General features: G+C 57.9%; 1 protein-coding gene across 3 annotated transcripts in view; it reads left to right on the forward strand.

Annotated features, from left to right (window-relative positions):
- Window positions 1-11,427, forward strand: part of TFAP4 (transcription factor AP-4) — a 32,083-nt gene extending 20,656 nt beyond the window's left edge. For all 3 annotated transcript variants that reach the window (XM_040635408.1, XM_040635406.1, XM_040635407.1), the window contains exons 2-7: window positions 6,626-6,791; window positions 6,909-7,007; window positions 7,438-7,608; window positions 8,466-8,606; window positions 9,413-9,565; window positions 10,323-11,427. In XM_040635408.1, coding sequence (XP_040491342.1) covers window positions 6,717-6,791; window positions 6,909-7,007; window positions 7,438-7,608; window positions 8,466-8,606; window positions 9,413-9,565; window positions 10,323-10,517 — 834 coding nt within the window. In that variant the 5' untranslated portion in view covers window positions 6,626-6,716 and the 3' untranslated portion in view covers window positions 10,518-11,427. The remainder of the gene's footprint in view (window positions 1-6,625; window positions 6,792-6,908; window positions 7,008-7,437; window positions 7,609-8,465; window positions 8,607-9,412; window positions 9,566-10,322) is intronic.
- Window positions 11,428-11,735: the final 308 nt, after the last annotated feature.

Raw genomic sequence — 11,735 nt, forward strand, 5'->3', positions numbered from 1 at the left:
TCCTCCCCCGGAACGTGGGGGCCCCAAGCGGCCCCGGTCACTTTTGTCCGCTGCAGGCGGGCGAGTCGCGACGTTTGTAAATTGCAAACAGACCCACGTGGTTCTGCAGCAGTCCCGGCCATGCTTGGTGCTGGTGGCTTTCCCCCCCGCGCTTCCTCCTCCCCCCTCCCGCGGCGGCTTCCTTCCTCTCCCTCCTTCTTCGCTGTCTCTGGGTGCCCCCCTCCGAGGGAGTTTGGGGGGCCCGGGCCGCGCGTGGGGCCGCGGCGCGGGCGGCTACAATGCAGCCACGCCGCGGCTCTGGGAGCGGGGGGAGGATCGAGGAGCTGGGTGATGTGTTTGCAGGGAGCGGGGCTGCTGCGGGGTTGGGGGGCGTGCTCGAGAGGGGGTGCGCGAATGGGTGGGACCCGGGAGGCCGGCGCTACCGGCCGCGGACTCCGGCACGTTGGCCGCCGCTCGCCTGCTTGCCGCCCGCGCCCGGGCGCTGTTTACTAGCGAGGCCTGGACGTGACTCTGCAGCCCTCTTGGAGTAGGCGGACCTCGGCGCGCCGCCTCTCGGGAGCTGTAGTTCCCCGTGCCCCGCCGGTGCGGCATTGTGGGAGTTGTAGGCGCGCCCGGGCCACGCTTTCCTCGCACAAAGCTCTGCTCCCGAGGGCTGGATGGGCCAGGCAGGCCCGGTGGGGGTGCTTTTTGGGGAGGGGGCAGCGGACGCCGCCCCTGGCCTCAGGAGGCCGCTGCCTCCCGCACGCGGGTCTGGGCTGCAAACTTTCCCATCCTACGCCCCTCCCCCCAGCCATAAACCGAAAGCGTTCAATCTCGCAGCCCGGTGGGTGCGTGGGTGGGTAATCCCAGGTCCGCGGCCCTCCCCCGGGGCCACTTCCCAAGTTTGGCCTGGGTTGCTCCAGATCCACCCTTTATCAAGGGGTGATGGGTGCATGTACTACTCGCATGCCGTTCCCCTGGACACTTGTTAAAATGCACATGCCCGCAACTCCGATGGCCAGGAGAAGGGCCTTGGCATCTGCACTGACCACGGCCCGGGGGACATGGCAGTGCTGCGTCTAGGGCTCTCCTGTGTGCCCAAGTTTGGAACCTACAGCCCCCTTAACAGCCGTGCTGCTCCTGGAGCGAAATGGCTCCCTAGGGCTGGGGCCACGTGCTCTGCCGCCCGGGGCAGGCTGGGCGGGGATTGAGGGAGGAGGAGCCCAGGGCGGTGTGGCCCAGGCTGGTGGACACCAGGGGCTGCAGAAATCTGGTTCGGGGAGGGTTGCTGCTCTGGTATACACACACCCCCCCACCTCGCCCCAGGGCTCCTACCTTAACAGTTCCCAAGTTCAGGATGGTGGCCACCCTGGGTGGTGGCCCTTCCAGAAGATCTACCTGGAGGGCCTAGCTCTAATAAGTAAAGAAAAAAAATTCTGGAGCTCTATTTAATATGTTTTAGGGACTCGTTTTGCTAGATTTTTCTCATTGAATTTTCACTCTTCTTCCTCAGTTAAGTGGCCTTATGATTCCCATACGGGATGAGGACACAGGCTTGAGAAGGGCAAGTGGTGGGGCTGGGACTTGAACCCTGATGCCAGAGCCCTGCTCCTACCCCTAGTAACTGGTTACTCAGAGAAGGGCTGGGAGGGATTGTTTGGGCCTGATCCCGGGCAGGCTTGGCACAGCAGGGACCTCTGGCTCCTGGGCCTGGGACTTAGTTGAATCCTCTCTTGGCCTCCTAGGACTCTGGTTTTCCTGTCCCTTTCCCAAGCCCTGCTTTAGAGGAGTCCAGCAGTCTCTAGGGGTCAAGTGCCCCAGGCTCAGGCACGGGGACATGCTCAGCCTGCCTGTCTGTGAGACAGTTGTAAGCCCATGCTCTGGGTATGGAGTTGGGGCCTCTGGGTTTGTTCATTTTCAGAAGAAGCTGTGGGGTGAGGTGGGATCAAGTGTGTGGGTTGGGTAGGACCTTTGGGCTATGTGGACTGGCTTCTGAGGCTGGTGGGCTTTGTTCTATCCCTCAGTGACTAGAAGGGCTCCCTACCTCTCTCATACCTCTCCCAGCAGGCACGAGTGTGTCCCCACCCCACATCACCCTCCTAGCTCGGCTCATGTCCACGCTGTGTGGTTTTGGACCTGTGTGGTCTCACTGCTCTCCACTTCTGTAAAATGGAGCACCTGTGAAGGTTGGCAGTGCATTGGAAAGCGCCTAGTGTCTGTTAAATAGCACTCAGACTCTTAGGAGCCTGTGGTCTAAAGTGTTTACCTGCTGCCCTTGGAGGAGGGAAAGAGACCAGTTTTCAGGAGGTAGAGACAATTGGGGTTTTGCACTGTGTGCTGAGTTCCTGATCCAGTATACATGTGGCACCTACTCTGTGCTGGGAAGCAGAACTGGCCCTGCCCTAAGAGCTGAAAGTCTGGTGCTAAAGAGTCTTGTCAGCCCTGTAAGAGAGATCTTGGGTTCTCTTTTGTTTATTTTTATTTTTAAAGATTTTATTTATTTATTTGACAAAGAGACAGCCAGTGAGAGAGGGACCACAAGCAGGGGGAGTGGGAGAGGAAGAAGCAGGCTCCCAGCGGAGCAGGGAGCCGCATGTGGGGCTTGATCCCAGGACTCTGGGATCACGCTCTGAGCCGAAGGCAGACGCCTAACGACTGAGCCACCCAGGAGCCCCATTGGGTTCTCTCTTAAATGTCACCATGATCCTATGAAGTGAGGCAGTAGTCCCCCATTTTACAGGTGGATAAACAGGCTTTGGGAGATGCGGTGCCTAAGCAGGGCTTCCACTGCTGGTAAATGGCCAGGCTGGTTTGTATTTGAACACAGTGCAGGGAGCTCCCTCTGAGGGGCCGAGGAAGCCATAGGGAGGGGAGGAGAGGGGAGAGGGGTTTCTGATGGGAACAGCCTGGCCATGGTTTGTTCAGAGCCAAGGGCATGGGTGGCACGCTAGTCAGAGTGAGGTGTATGGATAGAAGCAGTGGGGCCGGGGAAGCCCTGGGCTGCTGCAATACTTGGCTGCACAGAGAAGGATGAACGCCTTGGGCATCCTTTCCAAGGGTCACTTCTTCCCTGCTGTCCTCCTCTTGGTTGTGGGAGGAATCCCATGTGGGCTTTCCCACCTCTCACTGTAGATGTTGAGTGACAGGTGTGTGAATGACCTTGGGCAGTGTAAAATGACAGTTCTCTGTGGCTAATCTGAGGCTGGAGCCAAGCCTACATGTGGGGGAGGAGGCGGATGGGGGCTACTTGCCTTTGGGCTGGGCAGGAAGAACAGGTACAGGTGAGGATTCTGCCTTGAAGAGTGTGCTCCCTACCCCAGAGCCTCAGATTGGTTTGCTGGTGTTATTCCCAGGGGGCTGTCTGGAGGTGCTCTGGTATTGGGGTGGCAGTCTTGGCACCCAGGGCTGGTACCCAAACTGTTCTTGGCCGTTGGCTGCCCTTCTCCTGGAGACTGCCTGTCGGAGGGCAGTGCGGAAGGGAAAAAAGCAACAGACGCTGGGTGTCCTTGGACCAGGCTACCTTCACTGCTCACCAGGGAGTATGAAGTTGATGTGGAGGGGGCAGAGGGCCTTACAGTTCCTGTAAATCACGTTTATGTGTGCAAAACTCAGAAGTGTAGGGAACTTTCAGGCATTTGCAGGAAAATCCCCTTCATCCCTATTTAGTACAGTAGCTGGAAGAGCCATCCATTGTAGGAATCCCTCGTAGGTCAGCGATCAGGACCGCTGGTTGGCCTGCACTCTCACCAATCAGAACTCCTGGTTAGCCGTGATTCCACCAACCAACAGCTGGTTAGCCATGCTTTCGCCAGTCAGAACCCCCCATGAGTCAACATTCCACAGTCAGAAACCCTGGTTACTCCGCATTCTATTAAACTGTCAGCTGGTACTTCCAGGGCTATTTAGGTGAGTAATCCATTAGGGTCCTCTTGGCAGTCCCTCACGAGGAACCGCAGCTTTGGGGTGAAGTCTGTTCCCTGGGACTTAAGTCTGCATTAGGTTCCCCGGCAGCCGGTTTCTGAGCCAGGAGGCTGGGCGGATGGACTTGGTAGCGAAGGGGCCAGGACGGATGGGACGTTGGAAGAGCTCCTGCTCCCTGCCTGGGTCCTTCACCCTCCTTTGGTGTTGCCAGTTCCTGGGCACCCTGGGGAGAAGGGAGGAGCTGAGGGTCTCCCAGGGCAGAGATTTTCTTGGGCAGATGAGCTGGCTGGTTGGAGGAGGTGGGGCTGAACTGGTTTCTTTGGGGGTCGGGGGGAGTTGGTAGGACTTGGCTGCGGGGTGCTGGGGGCTGGGACGTGCAGGAGGCATTGGCCGCACCGTGCTCCTCCTGTCTTTCACGGTGGACTCGGGCAGGTCACTTCACTCCTGTGCCTGTCCCAGTGTTTGTCGGGAGGGGCAGGGACACTACCTCCTGAGGCCGTACACCGGGCTCTGGTAAGCGGCATCTGCTTTGTGCGCGGTCAGTGGAGGGTACCATCGGCGCGGGGGAGGAGGGCTGGGCTTTGGCATTTGCAGGTGCCTGTCGAGCCCTGGTCTGGCTGTCTGACCTTGGTGGCTTGGCTTCCTTTGGACATCTCTCTGCACCTCTTTTTTTAAGTAAGCTCTATACCCTACGTGGGGCTTGAACTCAAGACCTAAAGATCAGGAGGATCAAGAGTCATATGCTCTTCCGACTGAGCCAGTCAGGCTCTCTACCCCCTCTTCTTCTTCCCCTTCCCCCTTCTTTACCCCGCCCCCCCCCAAGGGTCTGCAGGGCACAGCCAGACCAGGGAGCCTGGATTACGTTCTAATCCCCCCCACAAAGGGCAGGCCAGCCACTGCACATCAGGTCTCGGGCCTGCATCCTCTCCATTGTTATGTCCAGCCACCCCATCACCTGCACTGTAGGGGCAGAGAAACTGGGAGAAGGAAGGTGCCCCTGGCCCAGAAGCGGGGATCCAGATGACTGGTAGTCTGACTCCAAAACCCTGTCCCTCCTCACTCTGAGCCCTAAGTCTCATCTGTGAAGAAAGGGTTGTGGGCCCCCTTTCAAGCATCGACATTCCAGGGCGCCGTGAGGAAACTGCATGCTGAGGGAGGGGGCCCACGCAGGCCTTGGGGGTGCTGGTGGAGGAGAGGGCTTGTCTGTGGACCCCCAGCTGAGGCTGACATGGACTACCTCTCTGTCAGGAGAGGAGGCCAAGGCCCAGGAAGGGGAAAGGACGAGTCCAGTGTCCTGCAGGCCTGGAGTGGAACCGACGGAGTGGGTCAGGGGGGCCAGGAGAGGCCCTGGCTGTCTCCAGCTGTTTGCAGATGTGTTCTCCTGGATTTCTGGGCATACTCCTTTCCGCCTGGGGATGGGCATGGGGGCTTGGGCGCCTCTTTGAGCCCAGGGTCTCCATCGATGGACTAAGGCTGCCTGTAGTCCTTTTCCCCACTTCTCTAGAACCAGGGGTGTGAGCTCTCTTGGCCCAGGCCTGGACCAGGTCACCCCAGGAGGGCCCCTCAGGAAGAAGCCAGGGCTGTGGCTTTGGGTGGGGCTGGTGGCCTCTTCTGGGAGCCCAGCATCTGGAAGCCATCAGGCCAGGGGCGGGGGGAGTTGCAGGAGAGGGCCGGGAAAGGGGGAATGCCTCCTCCAGGCCACACACAGTCCCGCCCCTTGGGAGCGGTGGTTGGGCCCACAGGCCCCGCTGCTGTCTTTGCCTCCTGCCAGTGCCTCTGGGCCCACAGCCTCTCCCCTTCCACTGGCTGCCTTCTCTCTCACCCCACTGGCTGCTGCTTCTGTAAGATGCAGTCACATAATTTGATGGAACATTAGCGACTGCATGCTGGGAGCTTTGCTTCTCTGGCACTGGGTGGGCCTGCCTCTTGGGGTGGTGTGTGTGGGGGAGAAGTGTGTTCAGGGGTGGTTGGTCTGGTGTCTCCTGGAAGTGAGTGGTACCTGTCTCATTTTTGAAGTCTTAGGATGGGGTGTCTGGGGCCAGGCTGGGGGCTTACAGATGAGTGTGTGGCTGGAGATGTGGTTGTTGCGGGGTGGGCAGGGAGGTACGTCTTCCTCAGTCCTCAAGCCTGCAGTGCTGAAGGAGGGGGTCCGGGTGTATAGCAAGGAGCTCAGAGGTGTCCCGGGGACAGGTGTCTGCAATTATTGTCTGGGACCATCGGCATCAGAATCACAGAGCTGCTTGGTAGCCATTCAGGCTTCTGGGCCCCACCCCCACGTGCTGGCCAGACACTGGGCTAGGACCTGGCGCTACACTCTTACTGATGCCCAGGTGTCCCAGAGCATACTACTCCATCACCCTCCTGATTGGACAGGTCTGGCATCTTCTGCACCTGGAGGCATGAAAGTTACACTAGGGGCCCTCTGGAGATGAATTTTTATTAAAAAAAAATTTTTTTTAAGATTTTATTTATTTATTTGAGAGAGAGCGAGAGAGCACAAGCAGGGGGAACAGTAGAGGGAGAGGGAGAAGCAGGCTCTCCGCAGAGAGGGAGCCGGATGTGGGGCTTGATACCAGGACCCCGGGATCATGGCCTGAGCCGAAGGCAGACGCTTAACCATCTGTGCCACCCAGACGCCCCGGAGATGAATTGTAAAGACAGGGTCCCACCAGGGGCAGGGCACAGAGGGCACCCAGCCTGAGCGTGTCCATCTCCTTCCCTGCAGCCTTGCCAACATTCCACTGACCCCTGAGACTCAGCGGGACCAGGAGCGGCGGATCCGGCGGGAGATCGCCAACAGCAACGAGCGGAGGCGCATGCAGAGCATCAACGCGGGCTTCCAGTCCCTCAAGACCCTCATCCCCCACACAGACGGAGAGAAACTCAGCAAGGTGGGCTAGGGGCCGGAAGGCTTCCTGGAGGAAGTGGTGGGTTCAGGTGGGGAGAAGAAAGGGAGCCTCAGCAGACACTGCCTGCTGGGGTCCCTGACTTGTCCCTCCCGCCCTCAGGCAGCCATTCTGCAGCAGACAGCAGAGTACATCTTCTCCCTGGAGCAGGAGAAGACCAGGCTCTTGCAGCAGAACACACAGCTCAAGCGCTTCATCCAGGTAGCGCCCTGGGAGGCCTCCTGCTGCCTCAGTGCCCTGCCCTTCTCCTGGCTCCCTTTCCTTTGTTCGGCCTGTCCCGGCTCAGCTGTGGCCTGGGACTCTGACGTGGTTGCAGGCTGCATCTTCCTCACTGACCTGCCTACTTGAGGCACTTGCCTTCCTGCCTAGGCCTCAGTTTACCCATCCGTCAAGTGCAGAGGGGTGGGCTCTGCAAGGAACCAGGTGATTTCTGGAAAGCGAGTCCATTCTGCCTCCCTTTCTGGCCTTTGGCGATTTGTTGGATTTGCAGAGTGGGGCTCCCTAGTGCCCAGGACACCTGGGCTTGACAGCCTTGGGGGGCTGTGAGGGAGTCCTCTGACGTCCCTGTTGGCGGTGGTGTTGGTAGTATGGGGGTGTCAAGGCACACTCACTGGCCCCTTGGGGTCCCCAGGAGCTGAGCGGCTCATCCCCCAAGCGGCGGCGGGCAGAAGACAAGGACGAGGGCATTGGGTCACCAGATATCTGGGAGGACGAGAAGGCGGAGGACCTGCGCCGGGAGATGATCGAGCTGAGACAGCAGCTGGACAAGGAGCGCTCGGTGCGCATGATGCTGGAAGAGCAGGTGAGGCTCTTGGGTTGAGCAGTGTTTTACAGGAGCCCTGCTTTGTGCCAGGCCTACGAGTGAGGGACCCAGCAGGGAGCAAAGCAGTCAGCTCCCTTTCCTCGGGGTCCCTGTCTGCATGGGGTGGGGGGACATGAGTCGGAGGATCTCACACTGTAAAAACACAGCTGTGGGGTGCCTGGGGGGCTCCGTCGGTGATGCATCTGCCTTTGGCTCAGGTCACGACCCCAGGGTCCTGGGATCCAGCCCCACGTCATGCTCCCTGCTCAGTGGGGAGTCTGCTTGTCCCTCTCCCTCTGTCCCGGCCCCCCACCTTGTCTGTGTGTGCATGCACTCTCATTCTCTCTCTCTCTCAAGTAAATAAATAACATCTTTAAAAAAAAAAGGAAAATAAAAACACAGCTGTAATAAAGGCCATGTGCCAACGGTGGGCACCAGGGAAGTGGATTTGGGCTGGTTCCAGAGAGGCTGCTCTGTGGCTTCTCTGTGGAAGTGACTTGAGCTGAGGTCGGGAGGTCAAGTCTTGAAGTGAACCACGCAGAGAGGGGAGAGGGGTGCTCCGCACAGAACAGCATGGGCAGGGGCCTGGAGGTGGAGGGAGCACGGCACAAGGGAGGCCGTGGCGGGAGAGGAGATGAGGCCTGGCGGGCCTGGCAGGCTGCACTGAGGACTTTGGTCTCTACCCCGAGGGTGGACGAGCTCCCTGCTAGGGTTTGCTGCAGGAGTGAGTGGCCTCTTGGTGAAGGGTAGAGCTTGAGGAGGCCGAGCTCAGCAGTCCTGAGGGCCCTGCTCGCGGTGGGGGGAGGCACCGGGGTGTGGTCCGAGCCCTGCCCCTGAACCTGTTGCCTGGCCCCCAGGTGCGCTCGCTGGAGGCCCACATGTATCCGGAAAAGCTCAAGGTGATCGCACAGCAGGTGCAGCTGCAGCAGCAGCAGGAGCAGGTGCGGCTGCTGCACCAGGAGAAACTGGAGCGGGAACAGCAGCACCTGCGGACCCAGGTGAGCAGGGGTGTGCGGGAGGGGCTCGCACATGCAGCGGCAGTGCCTCCGGGCTCCAGCGGGGCAGACTCAGGGCCCAAGGTTCCTGGTTGCCAGGTGTCCTGCATCATTATTACGTTGAGTCCTTGTAGCAGCCCTTGGAGGCCTGGGCTTTATATTCATCCTATTTTACTGATGGCAGAATTGAGGCCTGGAAAGGTTACATTACATGCCCACTCGTGATCCGCAGTGACTTGGCCGTCTAAACCCAGAGTCTACACTCACAACCAGCGTATCTTTTTTTTTTAAATTTATTTACTTTTTAAGAAATTTTTATTTTCTTATTTTAGAGAGAGGGAGCGAGAGTGGGATGAGTGGGGGGAGGGGCAGAGGGACAGGGAGAGGGACAAGCTGACTCCCCTCTGAGTTCGGAGCCTGACTTGGGCCTCGATCTCACAACTCTGAGATCATGACCTGAGCCGAAATCAAGAGTTGGATGCTTAACCGACTGAGCCACCCAGGTGCCCCACAACCACTGGATTTATTAGATACTGAAGTGCTTGCTTGGTGCTGGAGCGTGAAGGGGCACAGGATCTCAGATGGCTGGAAGCACCTCTCTGGACCACCTTTCCCTCATTTTTAAAATAAGAGAGGGTGGAGCACGAACTGGCTGGCCCTCTGTGAGTGAAGGAGTTCAAGGGCTGGTTGGCAGCGGCTCTCTCGAAGCAGATGGTGCTGAGAGCCAACTCCCTGAGCGACAGAAGGACAGAAGGGAAGGGGCAGCTCCTGGAAGCTTTGGAAAAAGACTGAGGGCCTCTGTCTTGCAGCTCCTGCCCCCTCCGGCCCCCACCCACCACCCCACAGTGATCGTGCCGGCACCACCCCCTCCCTCCCACCACATCAATGTTGTCACCATGGGCCCCTCCTCAGTCATCAACTCTGTTTCCACGTCCCGGCAGAACCTGGACACCATCGTGCAGGTATGTGGCCTTGGGGACGGGGCATCATGTGGGAATGGGCCCTTTGTGTCCATCCCTGCGTCTCCCTTTTTGTGTCTGTGGTGGAAGGTGGCTCTAGAGAAGGTTTAGGGCAGAGAAGGAGGGGACAGCATGCCCTAGAAGACCCTGTTCTTCCCTCTTTGGGGTTTGCGGAAAGGGTTCCTTGCTCTCTGAGCCCCCTGGTGTCAAGTTCCTGCATCCAGCTCTTGGGTTGGTCCAAAGCTTCCTCTCAGCTCCATCTCCCAGGACCCAGGGTGGGGTGCAGGTGGCAGTGGCTGGGTGGGGGCCATTTAAGCCTCCTGCACAGGAGGAAGAGATGAGATGATCAGCTCAGTGGGTCAGGCCTGAAGCCTCTGCCCAGCTTTGCGTGGCACCCCTTGGGAGACCCAGTATCATCACAGAGAAAGAACTAAACAAAAAAACCCCATCAACCCCTAGAACTGTAGTTGGACATAAACCCAGCAAATTGAATAATAGAGTTAATAACAGAGGCCCCGCATAAGTGATCAGTCACTTGGAAATACATAAATGAGAGATGCTTGTGACTCCCAAGTGGCCCTGCACTGTGATCTCCGAGGAATTTTTCAGCTTAGCATAGGAGTTCGGAACTTGGGGCAGGCCGGCCACTGTCTTGCTCGGCTTACTTCTAGGCCTTTCTGGGGTGTGTGTGTGTGGGGGCGGTGGTGTGGTGGCTGTCCGAGTGTCCCCAGCTGCCCTCATCACAGCCTGTTCCCGCCAGGCGATCCAGCACATCGAGGGCACCCAGGAAAGGCAGGAGCAGGAGGAGGAACAGCGGCGAGCAGTCATCGTGAAGCCGGGCCGTGGCTGCCCTGAGGCCCACGCCTCTGACACTGCCTCCGATTCGGAGGCCTCGGACAGCGACGCCATGGACCAGAGCCGGGAGGAGCCAGCAGGGCACGGGGGGCTTCCCTGACCACCCCCCAGCCCTCCTCTCCCTTCTTGGGGCTGGAGGGAGCCGGGGGGCAACGCAGGTGAACGAGTGAGGAATTTTTACAAAATTACGACGTCATTTGGGTCTCTTTTATGACCTCTTTTTCAATACTGTAAATCCACCTTTGAGCGAAGCCACCTGACCTGAGGTCCCGGGGGCTGGGGTGGCAGGAGCGTGTGGGAGCACCGGGACACCTGGGGCTGGGCCTTGCCCCTGAGGCTGGGGGAAGTCGACACAGGTACCTGGCCTCTCTCCGCCAAAAAGCATTTTTTCATTTAAACATGTTTTTAAGAACAGGGAAAATCAAACAAAACCCCAAGGTATTCTGCCCTCCCCAGAGCCAGCCCTAGACCGTCAGTTTTTGACTCCTTCCCTCCTCTTTTTGGTTTTTTTCCTTTCTCCTTTAAGCACTTACGTGGGTTGGGGGTCGGTTGGGGGTCTGGCTGGGTCGGGGCTCTCTGGGGGCCCGGGGGTTTACAATGCTTCTCGGTTGGGGTTTGCTGCTGCCCTTCTCCCCTCCCCTCCCGGCCTCGGCTCAGCACGAGGATTTGCCACTCCCCACCATCACCCAGCCCCACCTCTCCCTCCAGGCTTCCCATCTTCCACCCCAAAAATGTCTTTGTCTCTATCTTTTTGTTTTGTTTATTGTTGGTTCTTTTTGGTTTTGGTTTTGTTTATCTTTTTGTTTTTTGTTTTTTGTTTTTTGTTTCTTGTTTTTTTTTTTCTTTTTTGTTTTTGTTTTTTTTTGTTTTTGTTTTTGTTTTTAAAACAATTTTGAGGTCTTTGTGTTCAAGGAGAAGCTATTATATTTTGTTAAGAAAGTGGGGGGAAAAACCAAGAGGCCACCGTGCCTTTATAAAGAAACAAAATAAAGTTTGTACTTTGTTTTTTAGATTCTGTGTCTCCTGGGTGTCTGCTGTTCTGAGTCGCTGGAGAAGGCTTCCTGGACTAGAGTGTGGCATGTTCTTGGGGCCCACCAGAGGGGACTGGGTGTGCCTGAGCACGATGACTTCCCCTGGCTTGAGTGCTGTGTTGCAATGAGCAATCAGGGTCCCTAGACTCCCTAGGATTACTCCCTTAATCGTGCAAAGAGGGGAGATGGTATTGGGGGTGAGAGGAGTATCTCCCAACTCCTTGGTGGGATGCAAGGAGAGAATGAACCCCCAAGAAACAGGTTCCTATCTCTTAGAGAAAGGGCAC

Source organism: Ursus maritimus, unplaced genomic scaffold (assembly GCF_017311325.1).
Source record: "Ursus maritimus isolate PB19 unplaced genomic scaffold, ASM1731132v1 scaffold_2, whole genome shotgun sequence".
Lineage (NCBI taxonomy): Eukaryota > Metazoa > Chordata > Mammalia > Carnivora > Ursidae > Ursus > Ursus maritimus.